The sequence below is a fragment of the Gigantopelta aegis genome, chromosome 6 (genome assembly GCF_016097555.1).
Source record: "Gigantopelta aegis isolate Gae_Host chromosome 6, Gae_host_genome, whole genome shotgun sequence".
Classification (NCBI taxonomy): Eukaryota; Metazoa; Mollusca; class Gastropoda; order Neomphalida; family Peltospiridae; genus Gigantopelta; species Gigantopelta aegis.
The window spans coordinates 62,909,246-62,935,750 of NC_054704.1; the positions used below are offsets into that span (position 1 = coordinate 62,909,246).

General features: G+C 37.2%; 1 protein-coding gene across 1 annotated transcript in view; it reads right to left on the minus strand.

Annotated features, from left to right (window-relative positions):
• LOC121375568 (ATP-dependent (S)-NAD(P)H-hydrate dehydratase-like) overlaps positions 1–26,505 on the minus strand; it is a 124,505-nt gene that overhangs the window by 83,708 nt on the left and 14,292 nt on the right. Inside the window, exons 7-9 of the mRNA XM_041503084.1 lie at positions 26,370–26,474; positions 22,515–22,635; positions 17,077–17,197 (exon numbers count right to left, since the gene is read on the minus strand). Coding sequence (XP_041359018.1) covers positions 17,077–17,197; positions 22,515–22,635; positions 26,370–26,474 — 347 coding nt within the window. The remainder of the gene's footprint in view (positions 1–17,076; positions 17,198–22,514; positions 22,636–26,369; positions 26,475–26,505) is intronic.

A 26,505-nucleotide genomic window follows, 5' to 3' on the forward strand; every position in this document is an offset into this window, starting at 1 on the left:
AATTGTGAACATTTCCGTCTCAGTTTTTTGCTATATGACCGCATCCGGCTGTAGTACCGGTCCGAACAGGTGGTTCATAAACCGATTCACTCCGGCTGTCACTTGCACTATATACCCATGTCCCAAAAGGTTGATGCACAATATTACAAAATAACATGGGCAAAATACAGCCAGAAGGCTTACCATTAAACATACATATTGTTTTAATTCTTCACCATTTCCTAGAAGTGAATATGTGAACCATAACATGTGCCACAATTAGGAACTATAGTGGACCGTGATGAATGAACTCTTACCCGGAAGTCATCTGTGTAGTGAGACCTATGACAGTGTAGTCTAGCCATTCTGTCAGTGTAGTCTAGCCATTCTGTCAGTGTAGTCTAGCCATTCTATGACAGTGTAGTCTAGCCATTCTATGACAGTGTAGTCTAGCCATTCTGTCAGTGTAGTCTAGCCATTCTATGACAGTGTAGTCTAGCCATTCTGTCAGTGTAGTCTAGCCATCTACGTCAGTGTAGTCTAGCCATTCTATGACCGTGTAGTCTAGCCATTCTATGTCAGTGTAGTCTAGCCATTCTATATCAGTGTAGTCTAACCATACATCAATGTAGTCTAACCATTCTACGTCAGTGTAGTCTAACCATTCTACTTCAGTGTAGTCTAGCTATTCTACATCAATCAATCTAGTCTAACCATTCTACATCAGTGTAGTCTAGCCATTCTATGTCAGTGTAGTCTAGCCATTCTATGTCAGTGTAGTCTAGCCATTCTATGCAATATTTTACTTGACCCTAAACAAATTGCAATAAAAGCAAACACTTTATTTCTAATGAGGTTGCTTTTCAGCATATTAAAAGTACGGAAAAGTGTAAGCAGTTTTGTTTATTGTCACAGAAAAACTTACATTTTACAAATTCATAAATTATTAGCAAGATGTATAATAAAAATATTATTAAATAATGTTGACAATATGGAATTTCATTGTATAATTTGCGATGTGGTAAAAATCTCTATTGGACCCCATGGCTTCTCATCAAATATGGATTTCCTCCACAAAGTGAACTCATACAATAAAATTCCATATTGTAAACAACATTGTTTGATAACCTTCTATTATTTACCCTTGTAATCAAAATATATCAGCATACTGGTAACGCTGTGTAACTCTAGTAACTGTCCCTCATTCCAAAGTCTGCCCCCCCCCCCCCTTCTCAAGTTACATACTACTCTGTGTATGGTTCCGTAGTTAATTTCAACTTATTCCATTGGGGAGGGCATGTAAGGTTATTGCATGCATTACAGAATGTTTTGTTCATACAATGATGAATGTAAAAGAAATAACAGACAATTCTTATGATTAAATTTCAAACATACTTACTAATAACAACACTAAAAATTCTTATTTTATTTTGAATGATTGTTTTTGGTTCTTAAACAGTAGCATTCAATAAGACAAAGTACCAATGTAAAATGACATCACCAGACATGAAGTTCCTGGACAATGTAATTTTTACTTTCATCGAGAAACGAACAAACTCGTATTGCCACAGCTGGTCCAATGAGATGACATTAAATTGTAATCAATGTAACAGAAATTTAATTATACTTGCACCAACCAAAAAGTAATTGTGGTCAATTCTAAAATGGTGTCGAATAAAGTCAGCTGATTCAATAACCAAAATTTCTCAAAGAGCAATGACGTTCATTTAAAGAATATGGTATGCTGGTAATACATCACAGTGATGCTATATACACGTAGACATTTTTTTTTTTTTGAAAAGATTTGTCAATGTCAATTGGGCTGGACGTAGCCCAGTGGTAAAGCTCTCGCTTAATGTGTGGTCGGTTTAGGATCGATCCCTGTTGGTGGGCCCATTGGGCTATTTCTCATTCCAGCCAGTGCACCACAATTGATATGTCAAAGGCCATGGCATGTGCTATCCTGTCTGTGGGATGGTGCATATAAAAGATCCCTTGCTACTAATGGAAAATATGTAGCGGGTTTCCTCTCTAAGACTATATGTCAAAATTACCAAATGTTTGACATCAAATAGTCGAAGCTCTCGCTCGATGCACACTCGGTATGGGATCGATCCCCGTCGGTGGAACCATTGGAGTATTTCTTGTTCCAGCCAGTGCACCACGACTGGTATATCAAAGGCCGTGATATGTACTACCCTGTCTGTAAGATGGTGCATATAAAAGATCCCTTGCTGCTAATGAAAAGAGTAGCTCATGAAGTGGCGACAGCAGATTTCCTCTCTCAATATCTGTGTGGTCCTTAACCATATGTCTGACGCCATATAACCGTAAATACAATGTGTTGAGTGCGTCGTTAAATAAAACATTTCTTTCTTTTTTCAAATAGCTGATGATTAATAAATCGGTGTGCTTTAAACAAAAGAAACTTTAACTGTTTGCCATTGTCACAGCTACATGTACAGAGTAACAGATTATTAAACCTATGACGGAATTCTTTTTACCCAGTTCAGTAATTTTCTCACACTGACTGAGATGTTGATGTCATGAAGAGGGACAAGGCAGCTGATCCCAACAGACATTTTCTTTTCTTCAGCCATCACAAATCACCATTCCTCTACACAACAAGGGTGATTTATAAAGGTATTCGCCTATCTTGGATCTGGGTTACACTAATAATTATTGTCAAATGCCCATGATGGGTGTTCAGAGACAAAACAAGCATTTAAAACTGAATCTTGGATGCATTATGCTGGCAACATAATCTGATGGTAACTTAAAAACCAATTACTTAAACTGTGTTTTATGTCAAAATATACGTATTTCCACCAGCTGTGTTTGCAACAATTGTGAGAAGGAATTTGACACTTAATTGTAAAAACATGGGACCTCTATTGCTTCCATGTACTACATCAGAAATTGTGAGAAGACTTTATATGTATTAAGTCTGTGGACAAATGTTAAACCAGTTACATGTATTTAGAAAGGTAATACACACCATGTAAACCAAATTAGACCCACCTCTCTACCAACAAATATATATTAAGACAATAGAGTGCACATAAAAGAAAACATCCATGGAATTAAATGGCTTGCATACCATAAACTGATTCGGTGTTAATAAAAAAAATTTTAGACATTTTAAAAAGTAAATAATTTGTAATATAAAACTCAGGATTAATGTAGTTCTTTAAAAAAATCAGATATATTTTCACAGGTGTAGGACTTATTTACCTGTCACAAAAAGTTATGGGCCAATATCATATTTGGGGGCTGTGACAGATACCAGTAATAAAAAGTAGGTTACAGACGTACTAAAAGCATTCCAGATTGCTTGTACGTCAGCCTTTTACTCACAGCTTGTTTGGTCACCAGTAGAAAGCATTTGGGAAATGCATTAAAAAGTATCTTAGATTGTACTTTTTAAAGCTTTTTTTTTTTTTTTGCTGGTTAAGCAGGGCAGCTGCCTGAAAACTGTGGTGCACATGTGTTAAGGCCCATTTTGTAATATGTACCCATTTTGTAATATATACCCATTTTGTAATTTAAAAAATACCCATTCTGTAATAAAACTTGGTGCCTATTCTGTAATAGCATTGAGTCCATCATTTTGTAATAAAAAATAGATGCCCATTTTGTAATACAAAATACCCATTCTGTAATAAATGCTTAAAATGTTAGAATATGTCAGAGGTATTAAATATTTACAACTTTAAATAATTATAAACATGGGATTGCGGGATGTCTAAATTGAATGCCCCACACCCCCGCAAACTAGACCTATTAAAATTTCCCCATTCCATCCAGTGTTCCACGACTAATAAACAAAAACTAAGTGTGTACTCTTGTTAGTGGCAAAGACGTTTTATATATTAAAACGAGGAGCCTATGTGGATGTGCAATTTTCCTTGGTAGTCTTTGTGTCAAAATTATTGTGGCAGCTGATTAATAGTGTTGTGGCATACAGCAATTATATAACGGTGACTATATTTATACCAGTATGTGATAAATAAGGGTTTTCCAAAAAATAAAATTGGGGGCTGGATGTAGCTCGGTGATAAGTGATGACATGATTGTAGGAAGCTTGCATAGTTGAAGATATGTATTCAGCAACCGTGTGTGATAAATAAGGGTTTTCCAAAATAAAATTGGGGGCTGGATATGTATTCAGCAACCTTGTGCAAGCTTGCATAGTTGAAGCTCGCATAGTTGAAGATATGTATTCAGCAACCTTGTGCAAGCTTGCATAGTTGAAGATATGTATTCAGCAACCGTGTGCAAGCTTGCATAGTTGAAGATATGTATTCAGCAACCGTGTGCAAGCTTGCATAGTTGAAGATATGTATTCAGCAATCTTGTGCAAGCTTGCATAGTTGAAGATATGTATTCAGCAACCGTGTGCAAGCTTGCATAGTTGAAGATATGTATTCAGCTGTGTGCAAGCTTGCATAGTTTCAGCAACCTTGTGCAAGATAGAAGATATGTATTCAGCAATCTTGTGCAAGCTTGCATAGTTGAAGATATGTATTCAGCAACCTTGTGCAAGCTTGCATAGTTGAAGATATGTATTCAGCAACCTGGTGCAAGCTTGCATAGTTGAAGATATGTATTCAGCAACCTTGTGCAAGCTTGCATAGTTGAAGAAGCTTGTACCATGTAACAACCTTGCACAAGCTTCATGCAACCTTGTGCAAGCTTGCATAGTTGAAGATATGAAGACATGCATATTCAGCAACCTTGTGCAAGCTTGCATAGTTGAAGATATGTATTCAGCAACCGTGTGCAAGCTTGCATAGTTGAAGATATGTATTCAGCAATCTTGTGCAAGCTTGCATAGTTGAAGATATGTATTCAGCAACCTTGTGCAAGCTTCCACAAGTGAAGAGATGCTTGTGGCAAGCTTGTGTAACTGCAGATATTTGCAGCAACCTTATGCAAGCTTCCACAAGTGAAGAGATGCTTGTGGCAAGCTTGCATAGACCACATTCTTGCACAAGCTTGTACTAATGAAGACATGCATGTGGCAACCTTGCGCAAGCTTGTACTAATGAAGACATGCATGTGGCAACCTTGCGTAAGCTTGTACTAATGAAGACATGCATGTGACAACCTTGCACAAGCTTGTACTAATGAAGACATTCATGCAGCAACCTTGCACAAGCTTGTACCAATGAAGACATGCATGTGACAACCTTGCACAAGCTTGTACCAATGAAGACATGCATGTGACAACCTTGCACAAGCTTGTACCAATGAAGACATGCATGTGACAACCTTGAACAAGCTTGTACTAATGAAGACATGCATGTGACAACCTTGCACAAGCTTGTACTAATGAAGACATTCATGCAGCAACCTTGCACAAGCTTGTACCAATGAAGACATGCATGTGACAACCTTGAACAAGCTTGTACCAATGAAGACATGCATGTGGCAAAATGTTAGCTTGCAAATAGCTTGCATCGCTTGTACTACCATGTAACAAGCTTGCTTACAAGTACCTCATGACAACCTATTATTAGCTCATTACGACTATAGACAAGAAAAAAAGGAAAATAATGTATACTTTATAGGGGTGCAACGATACGGTCAAAACCGTATTGCGATATATTGCGATATAAGAAACTGTATTGCAATATGTATTGCAATATAGTTGATATTATTTAAATTTAATATTTATAGGGTGTTTTTTTTTTTAATGAAAACAGAAGGCATAACTTTTTAATGATTTTTATTAGTTTCAGCTGTCAGGCTAAATGTTTTAGGCCATATTTTTATTTTTTAACACAATACTAGTCTACTAGAACACCGGTGTGACGGTATCAAACTATTTATAAATTGTCACATTCGGAAATCCTTACTATCGGGCTTTTCCGTTGCTGCTCGCTTGACACAGAAATGTACGTATTGAATCGCAATGTTTCGGCAGATCGACTGAACCAGAGCCGAGGTTATTAGCCGAGATATTTTGAATGATCGGCCGAAGTATTCCGAGTTCAGTGAAAAACAGCGAAGTATGATTCTCATTTGTTGGTTTATTTCTTTGAACATGATAGCTGTAGCTGTATTCCAACGTAAATGAACAATGAATGATAATGTGTAAGTAACAAAACATTTATTTGTAATTATCATTAACTGGTTATTTTCATTGGACTTTTAACACGTTTTGTTTAGAAGTTAGAACCAAGTATGACCGACCTATCACTTCGTATGTCAACAAGTAAGCCGACTATGCTTGACGTGATTGTTACATTTCCTGTCATCACCAGTTAATAAAATGATGTGGTTTTTGTTTTGCCTATTTCAAGTCAAATAAGATACAAGGAAAAAAATAGTGTATAACAACCGCGATACGTAAAACTATACCGCGATTCGTATCGAGCTGATCAATTATTGCAGTATACCGGTATACCAGCTTATCGTTGCAGCTCTAATATTTTATATAGTATTATTCATTTCAAGATCCCCTTAACTTTCTAGGTAATTATCCCAGGCCCAATATGTCACTGGTGTTAGCATGCAGAAGATTCCTCAGCCAATGGCACAAAGAAAATCTTTATATTGCAATGTGTTAAACCATAAGTGTCCAACACTGAGCCAACACACTCATAGCCCCAGTTATTGATGTTTCAACACAGACTTTGTCCAAATTTATATTGTACTTAATTCAGACAAATGCCTCCGTATTATTGGAAACAGAATTATCACTTTCCCATGACAAGCAATTTGCAACTAAAACATCTGAGTATTTTTCTTTCCGCGATGACTTTCTGTGACAACTCTATTAGTAAAAGCAGACAAATAAAGGGAATGGTATGCTCTGTTGTTTGTGGAGGAAATAACAAGGTTTGATTTAATACGAGTAAATTAATACTGGTCACCGTAATGAATCATCAGAAATAGACTTATAAAATCCATAAATACATCAACAGGCAACAAGCTATACACCATGTCTGGGGCAAATCCACGATGGTATTTACAAACAGGGAGGAGGAACAGAGATTTTTCCGGTCATGAAGACAATGTGGAGGATGAGATTACATTTATATACTAACCTGGACATGCTCTTCAGCTGCCTATCCAGAATTGAAATTTAACTGTGAGAGGCAAACTGCCGCAATTACAGAGACCAAGCCAACAATGTTTGATACACCAGTTGTGGAGCACTGATGTCTACAGTGCTTGGTATTCCCAGGTCGTCAGTACATTGTGCTATAATCATATAAGTTGTCTTAAAGGGACATACCCTACTTTTTAAACACTAATGCATATTTTTGACTATTATAACCGTTTTTGATAACTTAAATCATACTTTACTTAGATTTTATTGTTTATTGTTTTATTGTTATTATCAATTTCCATACATTCAAAGTGTTTTTGGTCATCCTGGTGTTTTTAATATCACAAAATGCATTTCTCATATTTTTAAAAATGCACGTGCATCTGAGAAGTAACAGCTATGGAGTCGAGTTTTAGTCTATTTTTAGAGAGTATTTCACCATTTCAAAGTCACAGACTCATGTCTCTTTCATATTTCGAGGAAGTCTGAAGCACCACAAAGAGATACTGCTGGGGTGTTCATATGCTCCCACCCAGTCTCCAACCCTCCACAACCACCTTGTAGCTAAGTACATTTTTCTTTCTTTCTATACATTAACTGAGACAGACTCCACTTGACACACATAAGCCTGGCATAATCTTCTGGAATAAAGCTTTCTCCACTATATCTGTTATAATACTTGGCAAAGGCCACAAAATGCATTTCTCATATTTTTAAAAATGCACGTGCATCTGAGAAGTAACAGCTATGGAGTCGAGTTTTAGTCTATTTTTAGAGAGTATTTCACCATTTCAAAGTCACAGACTCATGTTTCACTCAATTGTAACTTTATCCAAATGTGTTACAGGTTTGTATATTAACTAAACTTAGTGTTAATTTTTACGGGTTGAAACTAGGGTATATCCTTTTAATTCTCTTTCATATTTCGAGGAAGTCTGAAGCACCACAAAGAGATACTGCTGCGGTGTTCATATGCTCCCACCCAGTCTCCAACCCTCCACAACCACCTTGTAGCTAAGTACATTTTTCTTTCTTTCTATACATTAACTGAGACAGACTCCACTTGACACACATAAGCCCGGCATAATCTTCTGGAATAAAGCTTTCTCCACTATATGTGTTATAATACTTGGCAAAGGCCTGACAGTTCCATACCACACACATCAACTGCCTGGAGCTGTTCAACAGCTTGCCCAATGGCTATCAGGGAAATGCATTCTAATCACTCTTCTCTCACTTAGCAAACCTGGCTACAATTCTACAGCCACAGCATCAACAAATAGGTCTGTAAAGTAAATATGTCCATAAGGAAAATTACTTTATATACAAAAAAAAAAAAAAAAAAAAAGAAAAAAAAGTGTAAACTGCACCCCCACCACCACCAAAAAAAAGTCAGTCAAATATTATTTAACAATACTACTAAATTAAATGCAGATTCTGCAAATAACAAAAAAAAATAAAAAAATTCTGATCCAAAGAAAAAGAAAGAAAGAAAAGCAAGAAATGTTTTATTTAATGATGCATTCCAACACATTTTCATTACGGTTATATGGCGTTGGACATATGGTACAAGAACATTACAGAGCAAAACCACGGCTCCCAATCCATGAGTTACTCCTCTCAATTAGCAGCAGGGATCTTTTATATTTTACTACCTGGAATAATAAATAGCCCACCGAACATTAGTGAGAGCTTTACTACTGGGCTGTGTCCCACCTCTTGCTCTAATGAAGAAAGTTTATTTGTTTAACGACACCACTAGAGAACATTGATTTATTAATCATCGGCTACTGTATGTCAAACATTTGGTAATTATGACACATACATTTAGTCATCAGAGGAAACTTGCTACATTTTTCCATTAGTAGCAAGGGATCTTTTATATGCACTTTTCCACAGACAAGAAAGCACATACCACAGCTTCTGACCAGTTGTAGTGCACTGGTTGAAAGGAGAAAAAACCCAATCAGTTAAATGGATCCACCTCAGACAAGCACTCAACTGACACTCTAATGAAGAATACAATGTCTAATACATATACAGAACTTCACATATTTTGTTTCGCTTCCTATTTATTGCATGAGTTTATTTTGCACAAGAATATACCCCATGAGACCATGTAGTGGTCGAGTGGTATATTCTTTCACAAAATAAACGAGTGCAATAAATAGGAAGCGAAAACAACATATGTGAAGTTCTGTATTTATTAAATACCTTCTTTTATGTTTTACAAAAACAGTTTTTAATTTAACGTCATAACAACACTTTGTTAAATCTATGATCAAAACTCCTTTCATGGATTCATTTGACATTAAGGATCATACTCTGCAGCAGCCTTGTGTAATGTTTCAAATACGATATGATGTCATTTGTAAATCATATATGACGTACGTAAATAAAAGGCACTAACTGCAGTAAAAATTAAAAGGGAATTCCCCATTTAAAAGTTCCCGTCCAGATTGCACATATGTGCAATACAGGATAAATTTATTACACGGTTTCAAAAGGCCTTTATCACTATAGTAAGATTGAATAGGTATGTAATACAAATTGTTCTAATACTGATACTCAAGACTTCCTGTTCCAGCCTGTGCACAATGACAGGTCTATTTTTATGTACTGTTCTTTTGGTGGCAAAGTGCATGTAAAATACCACTTGCTGCCGACTAAAAGTAATATTTTTTAGAACAGCAGTATATATATTTTTTTTCATATTCTATACTAAGTGTCATAATTATCATAGATCTACGATAACAACTACTACCTGTCAATTAAAATATGTTGAGGCGGGAGGAGGATGGAGCGTTGAATGAATCTTATTTCATGTCTAATGTTAAAGCATGTAACAGTAATCATTGGCATAGGAAACTGGAGGGAGGCAAGGGGGCATTTGCCCCCCCCCCCCACTTTTCTTGATCCAGTAGCAGCAGTGATGGTTTATATGTGTGTGTGTGTATGTGTGTGCCACCCCCCCCCCCTCCCTTTTGAACCTTCCAACGCCCCTGGTAATTTATAATAGCATTTTATTTCATTACATTCTAGCTCCTTAAAAACTTATAATAACTGTAAAGCATTTGGACGAACACATAAAGCAGTTGCTATGGCAACAAGGTTGACAAAGACTGAATTGATTATGCTATATTTCCACAAAATCCAATATCACAATATGCAGATTTTTTTATTTAGCCTTTCTTGTATGAGATATGAATAAACATCAAGTAACTTCAAGCAATTTTGCATAGTAAAATTTGGGCTTATTTCAAAATAATTTTACACATGGTTTATCAAGCAACAGAACTAAAACAGATTTCCGCAGGAAGTATTCCTGTAGTGCCTGCCTTCAGTTATTTAAAAAATTGTTTGCAACAAATTTGTCTTATCCCTCCACTGCATACATTTGTACCAAGGCCAGAAATATCCTGTAACCATATGATGGATAATTTTAGCAGTAATTACAAATACATGTACTTCTGGATTATAAATATGAAAAACCTCGATGACTTTGAGCAATTACACTGATGTTAAAATTAGTAAATGAACAGTATTTCAATATGAAGGAAAGACATTAACATTGGTGAATTCCTAATATTTAAGAAGACACCTTGAGTGTGTGCTACAATTTACAAACGCACAGATGCTCCATAATGCATGGCAAATATTTTCCTCTCAGTTGTGGGTGGCAGTATTTGGTTGGCACTCAACTGTTTTATGAAGGTCTACTGCTTAATGAATTTCTGATGCTTCCAGCTGCAAAGAGACTCAATGATTTTTTTCCCCAACGAACCTTTCATCTTTTTTGGTGCACAGAGAATCGTTTAAAAAACTGCCAATAGAAAAATGGGTTTTCAGTGCCAAACAGTCTGAGGCACACAGGATACTGTAGCACCATGTTCACTGGTTCCCGACTAACTGGAACTGAATTTAATGGGCTGGAAAAATGGAGAGATGGGATAGAGGAAGGCAGCGTTCTTGGTGAGAAAATAGATATCACATGTGACAAGGCAACCTACATCAAGGAATGCTTAGAACTGAGCCGGTTCTTGACTGGTCTTTAAAATATTTTGAATATTAATCGCAGATTTTCACCCAATATATTGCAACAAAGGTCCAAGTTAATTTGTAGCAAAGTACAGACTCAACTGAATAAAATTATGCCAAATTATTTTTACAGTAAAACAATAAATAAATGTTTCCAAGGTCTTCATATATTTGTTACAGATGAGATGGGGGTTTGTATCATTTACTTCAGCCAACAGTTTGCTAACAATAAAGTTTTACAGAAGGGAGATCACTTTCTAAAAATTTATAATTAAAATCAATGAAGTTCAAGTCACTGCTTCCTTGTACACTAAAACCAACAAATCCACAGGATAAAGAGATCAGGTACTGACATGTTAACATTCTATCAGTTCAACCTAAATATTTCCCCAACCTCAAAACACAGTAATGAATGAATGGATGTTTAACAGCACCCCAGCACAAAAATAGAGACAAGCTATTGGGTGTCAACCAAAACATATTATGACTCTGGACTCTAAGAATTGAAAATTTGTGTGACCCATATATCAGTTACGCAGAAATATATCCAGGTAACCCATTTCTTTTTTGTGTAACCCTTTATTATCCAAGAAAATGATGCTCTAAATGTTGGGCGAAAAAAAAGAAGAAAAAAGTAAAATTAGATTTGTGTGAGCAACACGCAAATGAAACGATCGCTCTCGCAATTTGCAGAGGCCTGAGAGTCCGAAATGAAGTGACCACTGCACCAAACTGATACAACTGATGTGTCTGCACAGCAGGACCTCGTGTTCAGTAAAAACCACCCAGTGCTTGTCCTTTGTTTAGGCATACTAATATATCTGCATAGCAGGGCCTCGTGTTCAGTAAAAACCACCCAGTGCTTCTGTCCCTTGTTTAGGCATACTAATATATCTGCATAGCAGGGCCTCTTGCTCAGTAAAAACCACCCAGTGCTTCTGTCCCTTGTTTAGGCATACTAATATATCTGCATAGCAGGGCCTCTTGCTCAGTAAAAACTACCCAGTGCTTCTGTCCCTTGTTTAGGCATACTAATATATCTGCATAGCAGGGCCTCGTGTTCAGTAACAACCACCCAGTGCTTCTGTCCCTTGTTTAGGCATACTAATACGTGTATATCTGCATAGCAGGGTCTCGTGTTCAGTAACAACCACCCAGTGCTTCTGTCCCTTGTTTAGGCATACTAATACGTGTATATCTGCATAGCAGGGTCTCGTGTTCAGTAACAACCACCCAGTGCTTCTGTCCCTTGTTTAGGCATACTAATACGTGTATATCTGCATAGCAGGGTCTCGTGTTCAGTAACAACCACCCAGTGCTTCTGTCCCTTGTTTAGGCATACTAATATATCTGCATAGCAGGGCCTCGTGCTCAGTAACAACCACCCAATGCTTCTGTCCCTTGTTTAGGCATACTAATATATCTGCATAGCAGGGCCTCGTGCTCAGTAACAACCACCCAGTGCTTCTGTCCCTTGTTTAGGCATACTAATATATCTGCATAGCAGGGCCTCGTGCTCAGTAACAACCACCCAGTGCTTCTGTCCCTTGTTTAGGCATACTAATATATCTGCATAGCAGGGCCTCGTGCTCAGTAACAACCACCCAGTGCTTCTGTCCCTTGTTTAGGCATACTAATATATCTGCATAGCAGGGCCTCGTGTTCAGTAACAACCACCCAATGCTTCTGTCCCTTGTTTAGGCATACTAATATATCTGCATAGCAGGGCCTCGTGCTCAGTAACAACCACCCAGTGCTTCTGTCCCTTGTTTAGGCATACTAATACGTGTATATCTGCATAGCAGGGTCTCGTGTTCAGTAACAACCACCCAATGCTTCTGTCCCTTGTTTAGGCATACTAATACATGTATATCTGCATAGCAGGGTCTCGTGTTCAGTAACAACCACCCAGTGCTTCTGTCCCTTGTTTAGGCATACTAATATATCTGCATAGCAGGGCCTCTTGCTCAGTAAAAACCACCCAGTGCTTCTGTCCCTTGTTTAGGCATACTAATATATCTGCATAGCAGGGCCTCTTGCTCAGTAAAAACTACCCAGTGCTTCTGTCCCTTGTTTAGGCATACTAATATATCTGCATAGCAGGGCCTCGTGTTCAGTAACAACCACCCAGTGCTTCTGTCCCTTGTTTAGGCATACTAATACGTGTATATCTGCATAGCAGGGTCTCGTGTTCAGTAACAACCACCCAGTGCTTCTGTCCCTTGTTTAGGCATACTAATATATCTGCATAGCAGGGCCTTGTGTTCAGTAACAACCACCCAGTGCTTCTGTCCCTTGTTTAGGCATACTAATATATCTGCATAGCAGGACCTCGTGTTCAGTAACAACCACCCAGTGCTTCTGTCCCTTGTTTAGGCATAGTAATATATCTGCATAGCAGGGCCTCATATTCAGTAACAACCACCCAGTGCTTCTGTCCCTTGTTTAGGCATACTAATATATCTGCATAGCAGGGTCTTGTGTTCAGTAACAACCACCCAGTGCTTCTGTCCCTTGTTTAGGCATACTAATATATCTGCATAGCAGGGTCTTGTGTTCAGTAACAACCACCCAGTGCTTCTGTCCCTTGTTTAGGCATACTAATACGTGTATATCTGCATAGCAGGGTCTCGTGTTCAGTAACAACCACCCAATGCTTCTGTCCCTTGTTTAGGCATACTAATACATGTATATCTGCATAGCAGGGTCTCGTGTTCAGTAACAACCACCCAGTGCTTCTGTCCCTTGTTTAGGCATACTAATATATCTGCATAGCAGGGCCTCGTGTTCAGTAACAACCACCCAGTGCTTCTGTCCCTTGTTTAGGCATACTAATATATCTGCATAGCAGGGCCTCGTGCTCAGTAAAAACTACCCAATGCTTCTGTTTCCTGTTTAGGCATACTAATATATCTACATAGCAGGGCCTCGTGCTCAGTAAAAACCACCCAATGCTTCTGTCCCTTGTTTAGGCATACTAATATATCTGCACAGCAGGGCCTCGTGCTCAGTAAAAACTACCCATTGCTTCTGTCTCCTGTTTATAGGCATCTTACAGTTCTTCGAAACACAACACCACCCATTACTCAGGCGGATCCAGAATATTTTAAAGGGGAGGTCCCAAAATTCTAAAAGGGACAAGTTTGAGTTTACCAAAGTCAAATGAGCCAATCTCCCTATTAGAAGTAAATGAGATCTGTAAAGGGTGGGTGGGAGGTTCAGGGGCATGCTCTCCAGAAAATGCTTTAAATCAAAATGTTCAGAAATGTGTTTCTAGGGCAATTTGGTATTGTTTTGCTACTGTTCTATTTGGGACATTTTGTTAGTAATATGTAACTGTTGTTGGTAAGTGGCAAAAATTAACCTACATCAAAGTATGTGTAGCACCATAAAGTAAAGTATTCCGTTATTATGATCAGTAATTCTGGCTTTTAATAGGATTATCTGAGATGTTGTGATTGAAAAATCATATTATATGTCATCAGATTACCCTTACAATATTTTGTCATTAAAAAGGACATTCCAAATAGTTTGGTATTTTTGTGTGTGTGTGTATGTTGTAAACCACCATAAACTATCAACTGTTGTATTTCCATAAATAATATAATCCTGTATAATGAGCCTCTATGTTTTTCACTTGCAGTTTTGACAAAAAAGTGTACACAATACAAAGGAACATACAGTACATGTATATCAGTAACACTATTAATGCTTTATTCTTGTACCGGGTATTAGCAGCAGGCCTGCTGTGTTAGTGTAGAACCACTGCCCTCAAGTGTTTTTCATGTGTTCTGATAAGGACTCAGGCTGTTGAGACATTTTGTTCTCTGTGTTCGAAATAAAATGTGCACCTACTCATTATGACTACCTGCAAACTAACATTCTTACCTGTATTGACCAACAATGATAAAAATAATAACCTTTCTAGTGCTATTGCACTTTATAGTATTTAGTTCAATTGAATAATCACTAAGATATTAAAAAGATTTTAATTAGAATACAACCAATTTCTTCAGCGCATTCAGAGGGACAAGCCCTCAAGAACATTTTGACTGGTTTCCATTCTATCCTATCCCATCCCATTATTTTATTATTAGCCACAAAACTCCCACCAACAACAGTCTAGCAAGCGAACACATGCACTCAGTCTTCTAAATGTACCTGTGGTCTACAAAATCACACGACCATCAGTTAGTACGTAGTGTAGCAGCAATGAATATGGTCTCAAGCACACAAGTTATCGTCTCTCACTCGTTTGATTACGGGTAACAACAATAAATTGAGGCACCTTATTTTGGCCTTATACAGAATAAATACAACATATTTTACCCAAATTTTAGTTAAGATCCATTTTTGTGAATACATGTAATACAGTTTTTTATATTACACTAAACAAAAAGTACAAACAATGTGGAATGCATTCGAAAACATCAAACTAAATAGCAATTTCACACTGAACATTTTCCAGTGTTTTAAAAATGGAAGCGTCATGGACTAGTTTATTAATAATGTAGTGACAGTATAATGTAAGCTATGGGATGAGGAATTTTAAATAACCTTCACCCCTATCAAAATAACTGGCAATTCCATATTGAGCTGACGTTGTTTACTGGTCAGTATTTATTCATAAAAGTAAGAAAATATTCATTTCATTTTAAAAAGATGAAAGCAAAAAACTGTATCTTTAATATAGAAAGCAAAACAATTATGGTGGTGTACGAAGACAAAATGATGGTGCCACAAAATCCTGTCACTTTTGGGAACCTGTTGGCTAAAAGTAGAAGACCACAGTTATTAGCGAATCTTCAGCTGAGATTTATGCATGCCAGCCCCTGGCATTCTAAATGACCACCTATGTTTTAAAAATAAAGAAAGATACAGGTATTTTTAGTCTCAAGGAAATTTCAGTTATAAAGAGGACACATTCTAAACAGGCCTCTGAGAACTGAACATTTGCATAAACCATTTATGGGTTACGCAAAAACAAATTCAGGTAACCCATTTTGTGTTTAGATAACCCATTATGTAAATGTCATAAATTCAATGTGTGAACAAAAAATGAGTTACACAAACCATACTTGTGCAAGCGATTTTTAGAGGTCTGCTAAATATTTGTAGTTAAACTGTTGCGTTACATTCCAAAATCCGTCCCAAACTGTATGATTTTAGGTGCATATTTGACAATGTTCACACCCATACAAAGCACACTCAAGCAGAAATTGGTGGATATAAGACATATATTTATTGAAACTGCTCATCAAACCTTACAAAACTAACTCATATAAATAAAGCTATTAATTTTTTCACAAAATCAGCTGGTTTGAAAATAAACAAAATCAATTTTTTGTCACAACTAAAACCCCGTACATGAATACCGAGTCTCACTACAATCAAACAGTTTACACTCCTGGTGAAAAACCAAATGTAATTTTTTAAAATAACTCCTTGGCTATCACTAAGCTTAAGAATATACTTCATATTACAAATAATTACATTTCAAACATGAATCTATGCAAAAACAACAAGTGAAGTCTTTTGGCGACCGGGTACACAAGGGAGCTAACTGTATATTTCTACCAAAGATAGCACCACCTAACAGAGCAAACTGAAAGTTCCTGATGTTGGGATATGTTGTATCAATCGATGCCGAAAGGTCTTATTTCCTAATCCAGAATGGGTTTTCACTTCCAAAAAATTAATTGAATTCTTTTTGGGCGCTGATCCCGCTTGCGCAAACAACCTGAACATAAAAAAAAATTAAGGGTGGTGGAAAAACACCAATCTGGAACAAAACAAAATCACACTGAGTAAACTTTAGTTTCAGTAATGTCTTCATTGGGTCGGGTAAAAACACACCTACCTGATTTTCAAATAACTACCTGCATTTTGGAATTTCTACATGCATTTCCGCAGATAAGCACACAGTATTTCAAACACTGGTTCTTCTGTTCTTACCATCCCCACCTATTGTTAATAGTGAAGTAACACATGCCACGTACTTGTGAGTGGTCTGCTGATCGAGCTGGTGAGTCCAGTGTGTGAAGATGCCCATCGAGCCGGACAGCAGATCTCCCTGACCGCCACATCGTCTCAAACTGCCTTCCTCACAACACACCAACACTGCCAAGGAAAGGAATGTGCGCGCAATGAATGAATAATTAATGACAGCCCAGCACGAAAAATACATCAGATATTGGGTGTCAAACTATGCTAAATGGAAAAACATTAAGTGATGAACAACATCAAGATAAAAATTCAACAGTTAAATTAAAACATTTATTTCATTTTAAATTCTTTTTGTGCTTATACCGTAATTAAGGTTCAAGCATACTATCCTGTGCACACATCTCAGCTATCTGGGCTGTCTGTTCAGTTAGTGAGAGAGAGAAGAGGGTGTAGTGGCCTAAAGGCCATCCCACACTAGCGCAGTGCGTCAGCAGTGCATTAGCAGTGGGTCGGCACTGCGTCAGCAGTGAAGTGTCAATAATGCCCACATATACGCAGCATGTCAAGCATAAATAAAAGAGAGAAAAAAAGCTAAAAAGAGGAAAAGAAAAACTGATTTGATTTGAAAACATGGCTCCCAGGAAGATAATTTTCGAGTAACTTGGTTTTAATGTATTTGTATAGAAGGAGATTACTTGATAAAAAAACGCTATAGGTTTTGGGTACACGACATCGTTGACCAGGCACTGGCTGCCATTTCCGTGTCTTTGTAACTAACCGACTGGATATCGTATATGCATGGGATTTTCTGCACCTCTATGATCAACCTTTCTTCGTTAATATTTTGTTTTGGCATTCTTTTTTAGTAAAATAAAGATATTCGTCAATGGTGTGGTTTTTTGGCGGAAGACCTAAAATATTACAACATTATGACATCATAAACTGGAGGTTTCTGTGCACGTCAGAGCAGCAAGCAGAAAAAATCGCTTTTGGAACGATTGAAGAAAAAACCCAACCAATAGTCCATGAAAAGGGTGCACCTGCCATATGCAAATGAGCCACTTCACTAGAGGGGGTCCAGAGCGAAGTTCACACAGTCAGTAGCGAGTGTGTCCACATTGAGCAACTATACAGGCCTGGCACCATCATCTCATTTAGGCCACTGCAGTGTTGTTGGAGGATTTGGAAGATGTTGCAAGCGTCACTCCATTTCATGCCAAACATGTTCGATTGGTGACAAATCTGGGGACATGGCAGGCCAGGGTAGCACATCAACATTGTTCTGATTCAGATACTGCTGCACAACTCTAGCAATGTGTGGTCTGGTGTAATGGCATCCCGGGGCCGCTCTGTTGCAAAAACGGTAACACAGTTGTTTGCAAAATTTCATCTTGGTACCTCACAGCATTCAAATTGCTTTCAATCACAACCATCTCAACATATTATAACACCTTCACCTCCAAAACGATCCCCTTCAAGAACACATGGCGTGATGTAACGTTCACCTTGACACGTGTCCTGCCGTCAGATCTGTGGAGAAGGAAACGGGACACATCTCCAGTCATGTGCTGTCCATCGCAGGTGTTGTCTGCACCACTGGAGGTGTCGGTGTTGATGTTCTGGCATCAGGATTGGCCTTCAGGCTGGGCGTCTTGCACGGATGTCATAGATGCGTAGACGTTGTCAGACTGTCCTCGTTGATACACGTCTGTTGCTAGGGATGGTACGGGCTGTAAGGGCTGCTGGCTGGAACCTGTTTCGCAGATGCGTAGTTCGGATCCATGTGTCTTGGCGAGGAGTTGTCACAGGTGATTGGCCGCTGCGGGGATGACCCCTGACCTGGTTGTTTTGTTGGTATCGTTGCCATAAGTGCCATATGGTGTTTCTGTGGACGTTGAATTGACGTGCAACATCACGCTGCGAGGTCCCAGATTCAAGTATCCCTATGACTTGCCATCTGTCATTTTCACTAAGGCGTGGCATGACGAAATTGCATCAAACAGTTCACTAATGGTGTTTTTCTGACTTCTGGACTTCTGAAGGCTGCACAGAGTGGGAATGATTTGCAACTAAATGTCTGGCCTTTTATGGTGAATACTGGAGATGTCGCACAGTGATCGCTGCTGCTGGTGGCCACACAAGGTACTGATTTCAGCGCCCTCGTGCGACACTGTTTGGTGATGAAAACACCTTCACTGCCATCAGTCCATAGCAAGAACATTGCCACATACTCATGTTAAATTTGACTGTGATCATAAATAACAAAATTATGCCACTTTGTATTAAAGAGACAATTCCATGAATAATTTGCCTATGCATTTCTTTTTTGACAGAGTATAGTTTGACTGCTAATAATAGAGGTAAAAAATTTAAATATGATAAATTATTATAATATTTTAATTTTGTAGATTTATGTTTGAATGGCATACAATAATTATAATAATTACTTGCTACTGAGCAATTCTTACATTTACCTATTAAAAGGGACATTCCTGAGTTTGCTGCACTGTAATATGTTTCCGACTAATAAAATATTTCTGCGATTAAACTAACATATTAAATATATCTTCTTGTTTAGAATATCAGTGTCTGTATATTCAATGTGTTCCTGGTCATCTTAATATTTGTAAGAAGCCCAAACTGGATTTTCTCTTCAAATAATTTCGTACATACAAAAAAAACTTATTTTAAAAAATAAAAGGAAATTTAACCTAGTACAAATATTAGAACAATCAGAAACACGTTTAATATACAGTCACTAATATTTTATGCAGAAAAATATATTTGGTATGTAATTACAATCGTTAAAAAGTCTCTGTCAGTCGATAATTTCCTAAAAATTGCAGCAAACTCAGGAATGTCCCTTTAACACAAAACAAAAATAAATATTGCTTTTTATATTACAATTATTTTCTTTTATTTAGTGATTATAATAATATAATTCCAATCTGCCAACACTCTGGTTATAAATACTTGGATTGGTTCAAATGATATCATGTGACTTACAAAACCAACGTTCATAACTCCATGAACCTCACATTTGAACTAGTTTCCACTATGCTTTGAAAACAAAATAGAACATTTCTTTATTTCAAATTAATATAAGAACTGTTTCTGTTATTTGTTAATGCTGTATCAGTAATTGTTATTGCTTAAAATTATATGAATTAATGTATGAAGGAATGTGAGAATTCCCTCATGTGGTTACAAACAATAAAATTTCTAACTCCAAACAAATCTTGTAGATCCTCAGTCTTCTATGATAATTTGCTTCAACCACAAAAAAAGAAAAAGCAATTCTGGGATGACAGCACTACTGCAGCTAATGAGGCACTTGTAGGCATCAAATATTGATCCATTGAAAAGAGTGCCCTTTTTCTTTATTTTCTTTTGATGTTTTTGCTGAATCAAAATTGATTTGAATTAGGTTGAAAGGTGGTCCAACTCGTAATTATGATATAAAATTACTAAAAAAACAATCGAATAACGTCACAGGGGCTATACTCTCTTTTTCGAAAGTAGAAAGGCGAACATTGTTTTTTCCCAGTTTAATTACTACAAAGGCTAATGTTTGTATGCTCGGCTACATGTATGTAAAAACAATATTTTAATTCACTCTGCATATAATGCGAAATTTTATTAGCTAATCAAATCCATTTGCTGCAGTAAAACCAGCATTAATGTCTTGAAAATTTGGGGAATTCCCCAAGAGCCTATTTACATCCTCATATGCTATTTGTCATTGTTTATTTGTACATACTTAAAATTTCACTGCTGAATCTTTTCTGAAGCAAAATGTGAGTTCCTTTAAATATTTTAATGTAAATGCTGCTTATAAACATTTGTGTGATGTCATGTGTGTGATGTTGACAGGAATGTGGAAGCAAGTAACGGCAACTATGCTGAGTTATGAATCTTTGTTACCACAGGTTTTTTGCAGTTTTTATATCTTTGAATGGCGCTGAACAAGAAAGTGAGTTATTCCACCATGGCATCTTTCTGCAATTTGCATAACATGAGTATCTGGGTTGATTATTTGGGCTACTGCAGGACTATTTTTATCTTATTTGTTACTTCTCAGGCCCTAATCTTGCGGGAGAAATGAGCGTTTTTTTCGCCGAAAGTCATCTCAAGTTGCCAAGATATTAGCATTAATGAGAAGTCGAAGTCGCCGTAATATTCTGGACCTAATCCGATTTCAAAACGAAATCACACAACATATGTCAAGACTCTGACTTGTTTATTGTCATAGCTCATTTGGCATGTTTGTCACTGTCTGTCGGACAGTGTTTTCACTTTTGCGCCAGACTGTATCCTCGTGTAACGTGAACCAGCCTATTAATGGGAAATGGTTTATACGCACGCGCCCTGTAATGGTTTACCTTGTTCAATTTATTATCAAAATCAACCAACAAATATTAATATTCATGCCAGTTTCTGTTGTGAAGAGACTAAATACATGTCATAGTCTAATGTTGACATTTTTCAGATACATCATGCACCCATAAACCTGGCTATTTTTTCTCAAGGTAATGTCTGTCGCACCGTGTGCTGTGACCAGTCAAGGGTTGTTAATCCTTGGCCACATTCATTTCAGTAATGCCAGAAAATACTAATTAATACTTTAATTTTAACATTATGGCACATTATCAACTACTTAATAATATCACATTTTTAATAAAACATACAACTGTTTTGTTTAAATTTTATTACCGGAATTAGTATTTTATATGGAAATATTACAATTAGAACAGAGTGTAAAATTCTGAATTTTTCCGATTGAATGCGGAAACTGGCAAAACATTACGGAATGTACTGATAAATGTTCACTTCACCTATTTTTATCAAACTTCTCCCCTTTCTTCATGAAAGGGAGAAGTCACTTTTCCTACTTTTTCAACTCTAGATTAGGGCCTCCTTCCATCTTATTGTTAGCAGTATTCCAGATATATACAGAATTCCTAATTTTCACGAGTGCTAATATAAATCATAAACTTTTAATCTACATTTGTCTCAAATCTACTGCATTGCTGTTAGAAGCATTACACTATAAGTCTAATTAGGAAAAGGAAGGAAATGTTTTATTTAACAATGCACTCAACAGATTTTATTTATGGTTATATGGCGTCAGACATATGGTTAAGGACCACACAGGTATTGAGAGAGGAAACCCGCTGTCGCCACTTCATGGGCTACTCTTTTCGATTAGCAGCAAGGGATCTTTTATATGCACCATCCCACAGACAGGACAGTACATACCACGGCCTTTGATGTACCAGTCGTGGTGCATTGGCTGGAGTGAGAAATAGGTCTAATTAGGAATCTAATCTTAAGACTAATTTCTAGAATGGTGCTTACTTTCTATGACTACACGAGAAGAATTTCAAGCATTGAGTATATTTTGGAATAATAATTTCAGAGATACATTATAAATACACACCAAGTATTAAACCCCCAAAACAATTGTAGAGCATTATTTTTTATTTCTTACCATTTTTCCCATCAGAAATGATGTCATTTTGTCCTTTGTGACAGATAGTAACATTGCCGAGTTTTTCACACAGTGACTTCACTTCAACAACTGATGCTTCTGGAGATGGCTTTTTACCAAACTGAAAAAAAACAAAAAAGAATGACAAAATGTTTATTTTTTAACAAGATGTCTGTTTTTTATAGGATAATTAGGAGATAACCATATGGAGTTTTTAGATTTGTGTTATTTGATCCCGCAAATTTAATTTTTGACCGAAGGCGTCAGCCTGAGGTAAAAAATGAAACATTTGCGGGCATCAAATAGACAATAACACCTGCAAATCTAAAAACTCCATATGGTTATATTCATTGTAAACTGAATCGTGTTTCTACAGAATTAACTGTATATTTGGCATTTCTTGAAAAAAATACCTGGCTACAATCTAACTGTAGACCCTTGAATCGTCAACTTCGCCTGTTCCAATTGCTAATGATGTCACTTTCTAATGACGTCATTAGCTTTCCGGGTGTTATTGTCTATTTGATCCCGGAATTTTTTTTTTATTAACCAATCACAATACAGAACACACTCCTGTCAGTTTACAATATCTAATTAAACAAGCATTCTGAGAGTACTGATAAAGCAATATATATCCCCTACCAGGCCCAACAAATGTTTGTATCTCCTAAATTCAAGGGCCATAACTCTGTTAAAAATGAGTCAAAGCCACGAAAGTTAAACTTAATCTGTGACAGTATATGATAAAAGCTGTATACAAAAATCCATCTCAATATCTTCAGACTTTGTAAAAAAGTTCAACGACCTTAACTGTGAAAAAATTGGTAAATCACCATGTTTATTTGTTAATGAAAGTCAAACTTGATCTGTAATAGAACCCAATAAAGCTATACACAAAATTATAGCACAATATCTTGAGACATTGCAAAAAAAAAAAGTCCAGAGTTCAAGGACCATAACTCTTGTTAAAAAGGGTAAATCACCATGGAAGTCAAACTTGATCTGTAACAGAATGTGATAAAGCTATACACAAAATGTCAGCTCAATATCTTGAGGCATTGCAAAACAAAGTGCTGAAAAAAAATCTTTGTATCTCCTAAGTTCAAAGGCTATAACTCTTAGCAAAAATAAGTAAATCACATGGACAGATGGACAGACAGACAGACATGTGAAAGGTAAGTATTATTTTTGTGCGTACAGTGGACTCTGCTAAAACTGGCATTTGTCTCAACCGGATTTCTGTGTAAACCGGCAGTGACCATTAATTTATTATGACTTTAACTTTTGCCTAATCCAGCCAAATCAAGAACAAAGAAGCCGGTTTTGGTGCGATTAACTCTGTCCACACCGACATCAAGTCGGCATCCATTTGATGCCTGCCCAAACAAAACTGTTAATTAACGGCCACGCGACCGTTCCGCTCTGATAGCTAGATGAACGACATGGTCACTGCTCTTGTCATTACTTACACCGTTAGATCAACCAGATTAGTATTGGTGTGTGTACATACGCAAGGGATATAAGTTTTACAATTGTGTTGAAATGTGACTGTCAAAAAACATAAATATGAATGCTAAAGCGTTTCACTTTTATTCATGCTTTTATCATGGCTGAATGACCGGAAAAACGACAGTACACTGAATTATTCTTAAAAACAAAAGTCGAGTTAATTGAAGAATTTAAATCAAATCCTGTGTTAAGGCACAATAATTTAGCAGATAAATCCAAGATCGGTAGACAATCTCTGACATACTAAAATGTAGTGAACACTACCGGCAACTATACGAGGACAACATATCCGGCGACAGGAAACGCGTAACAAATGCAGTTTCAAAACCTGAACACGTTATTGCACTAGTGGTTTCAGCAGGCACGGGCCAAAACACTACCCATATCCGGACCGATTCTAAAAGAAAAAGCCACTCAGTTTGCCGAGCAGCTGAGTATTGCCGATTTTAAAGCATCAGATGGTTGGCTGACATCATGGAAATCTAGGTTCAATATCAAACAATTCACAGTGAGCGGTGAAAATGCAGGTGTCGATAATGACATCCTTAATGATTTCAAAACACACCTGCTGACGATAATAGGAGACTTTGAGCTGAAAGATATTTTAAATTGCGATGAGAATGGTCTGTTCTTTAGGGCACTGCCGGATAGATACTTGCCGAAAAAGCTGAGGCAGCCAAAGGCAGCAAAGTTTTGAAAGAATGTTTAACTGTTATGCTGCAGTACCACAGGCGAGAAGTTTAAACCACTCATGATCGGAAAGGCCAAGAATCCTCGTTGTGAAAAGACTAAACGTCAACCAAGCGTCATTGCCAGTTACCTGGACAGCTAATAAGAAAGCTTGGATGAATTGCCACTTGGTTAGCGACTGGCTCCAGCAACTAAACAGACAGATGCGACGCCAGCGAAGGAAGGTTCTTCTGTTCATAGATAATGCACCGTCACATGGCAGCGAATTGAGTTGCAGCAACGTGACAGTTAAGTTCCTGCCTGCCAAGACTACTTTGGTTTTGCAGCCACTGGATCAAGGTATAATTAAGGCATTCAAGACCCGATACCGAAAACACATGATGCGGTCGTTGGTTTCTCACATGGATAGCTGTACAAGTGCGACTGAACTGTGTAAATCTATCACTGTGTTGGACGCTATCAATTGGATCAGTGTTGTGTGGCGGGAGACACAGTTGACCACGATTGTAAAGTGTTTTAAAATATGCAGCTTTCCCTCCACCTTGGAGCCCAATGACGTTAATGAAGACAACAACGACATGCCTCTCTCTACGCTGATAGCCACTTTATCTCGTGATGTTGATGTAGCAAAGTTTGTACAGTTTGATGACGTCATTCCGACCGAGAATCCCAATACCAGTGGGTGGGAAGCATAGCTCGTCAGTTCCTACCAACCAGCAGAAAAGATTGAAGATAAACCCGACGATGACAGCTCCGACGATGACGACAAACCAGACAACAAGCCAGAACTGTGCTATAAAGATGTGCTGAAAATGCTGATAAGTATGAAAAACTTTGCAGCCACGAGCGAAAATCGACTTCTCCAACCCATCTTGAGTTTGGAAGCCATGACAGAAGAGTACACACTTGAGAGAAACATCAACGCAAACATTATTAAAAGATTACTTCACCTTGGTCAACCGATAAACATTAGTTAAAATGAAGTCTGTGACAACCGAATTTCAAAGGCTACAAACGTTTTCTTTGTGTATTTTTAATAATTAAATAAATTTGTTGATCATTCAATTTGAACTGTCTTTTTTGTGTAAGATGTTCATCATATTTGTAATACTTTGTGGAGTAAAAAAAAAAAAAATCCATTTGTAATGAAAGCCGTCACTACGGTCCAACTTTCAAATTATGCAATAAAGTTATAAAGTGCTTACCTGAGTGCATTTGTGGAAATGAAAGATGATTCATATCCCAATATTTAGTGACTTTTATTCTTGGTAAAACGGTCAAATTTATGATCAATTAGCTGTCACAATCAGCTATAACTTCCTCAAAATGACGGCCATATTCCACCAATTAAGTTGTTGTCAAGTGGAAATACTCTTTGAAAAGCATTGTTACAACTAAAAATACCAACGTATTTCTCACAGGAAAAAAAAATGTAAACTGACCATAGTCTCTATTAAAGCTATATCTGGTTGTTCTAGTATTATATCTGGCCAGTGTTGACTGCACAACGACAGGAAATATGAATTAGTGAATGCACTGTATGCAGTATATGCAGTGACATTGGGTGATGTATCCAGTATCCAGAAGGTTATGAGGCACAAAGATAAAACAGAAAAAAAAGGTATTTTTTTCCTTCAAAATCACGCCAGAACTTACCATCTTTTCATAAAGTCGAATAAATTCCATTTTGTTGGGAGTGAGTATTGCTCTTTTATAGCCTTCAATAATGTCTGGCTGCTTTGTGACAAGATAAAGTCCATCCTGAAACAAATGAAATCATATATTACTCACG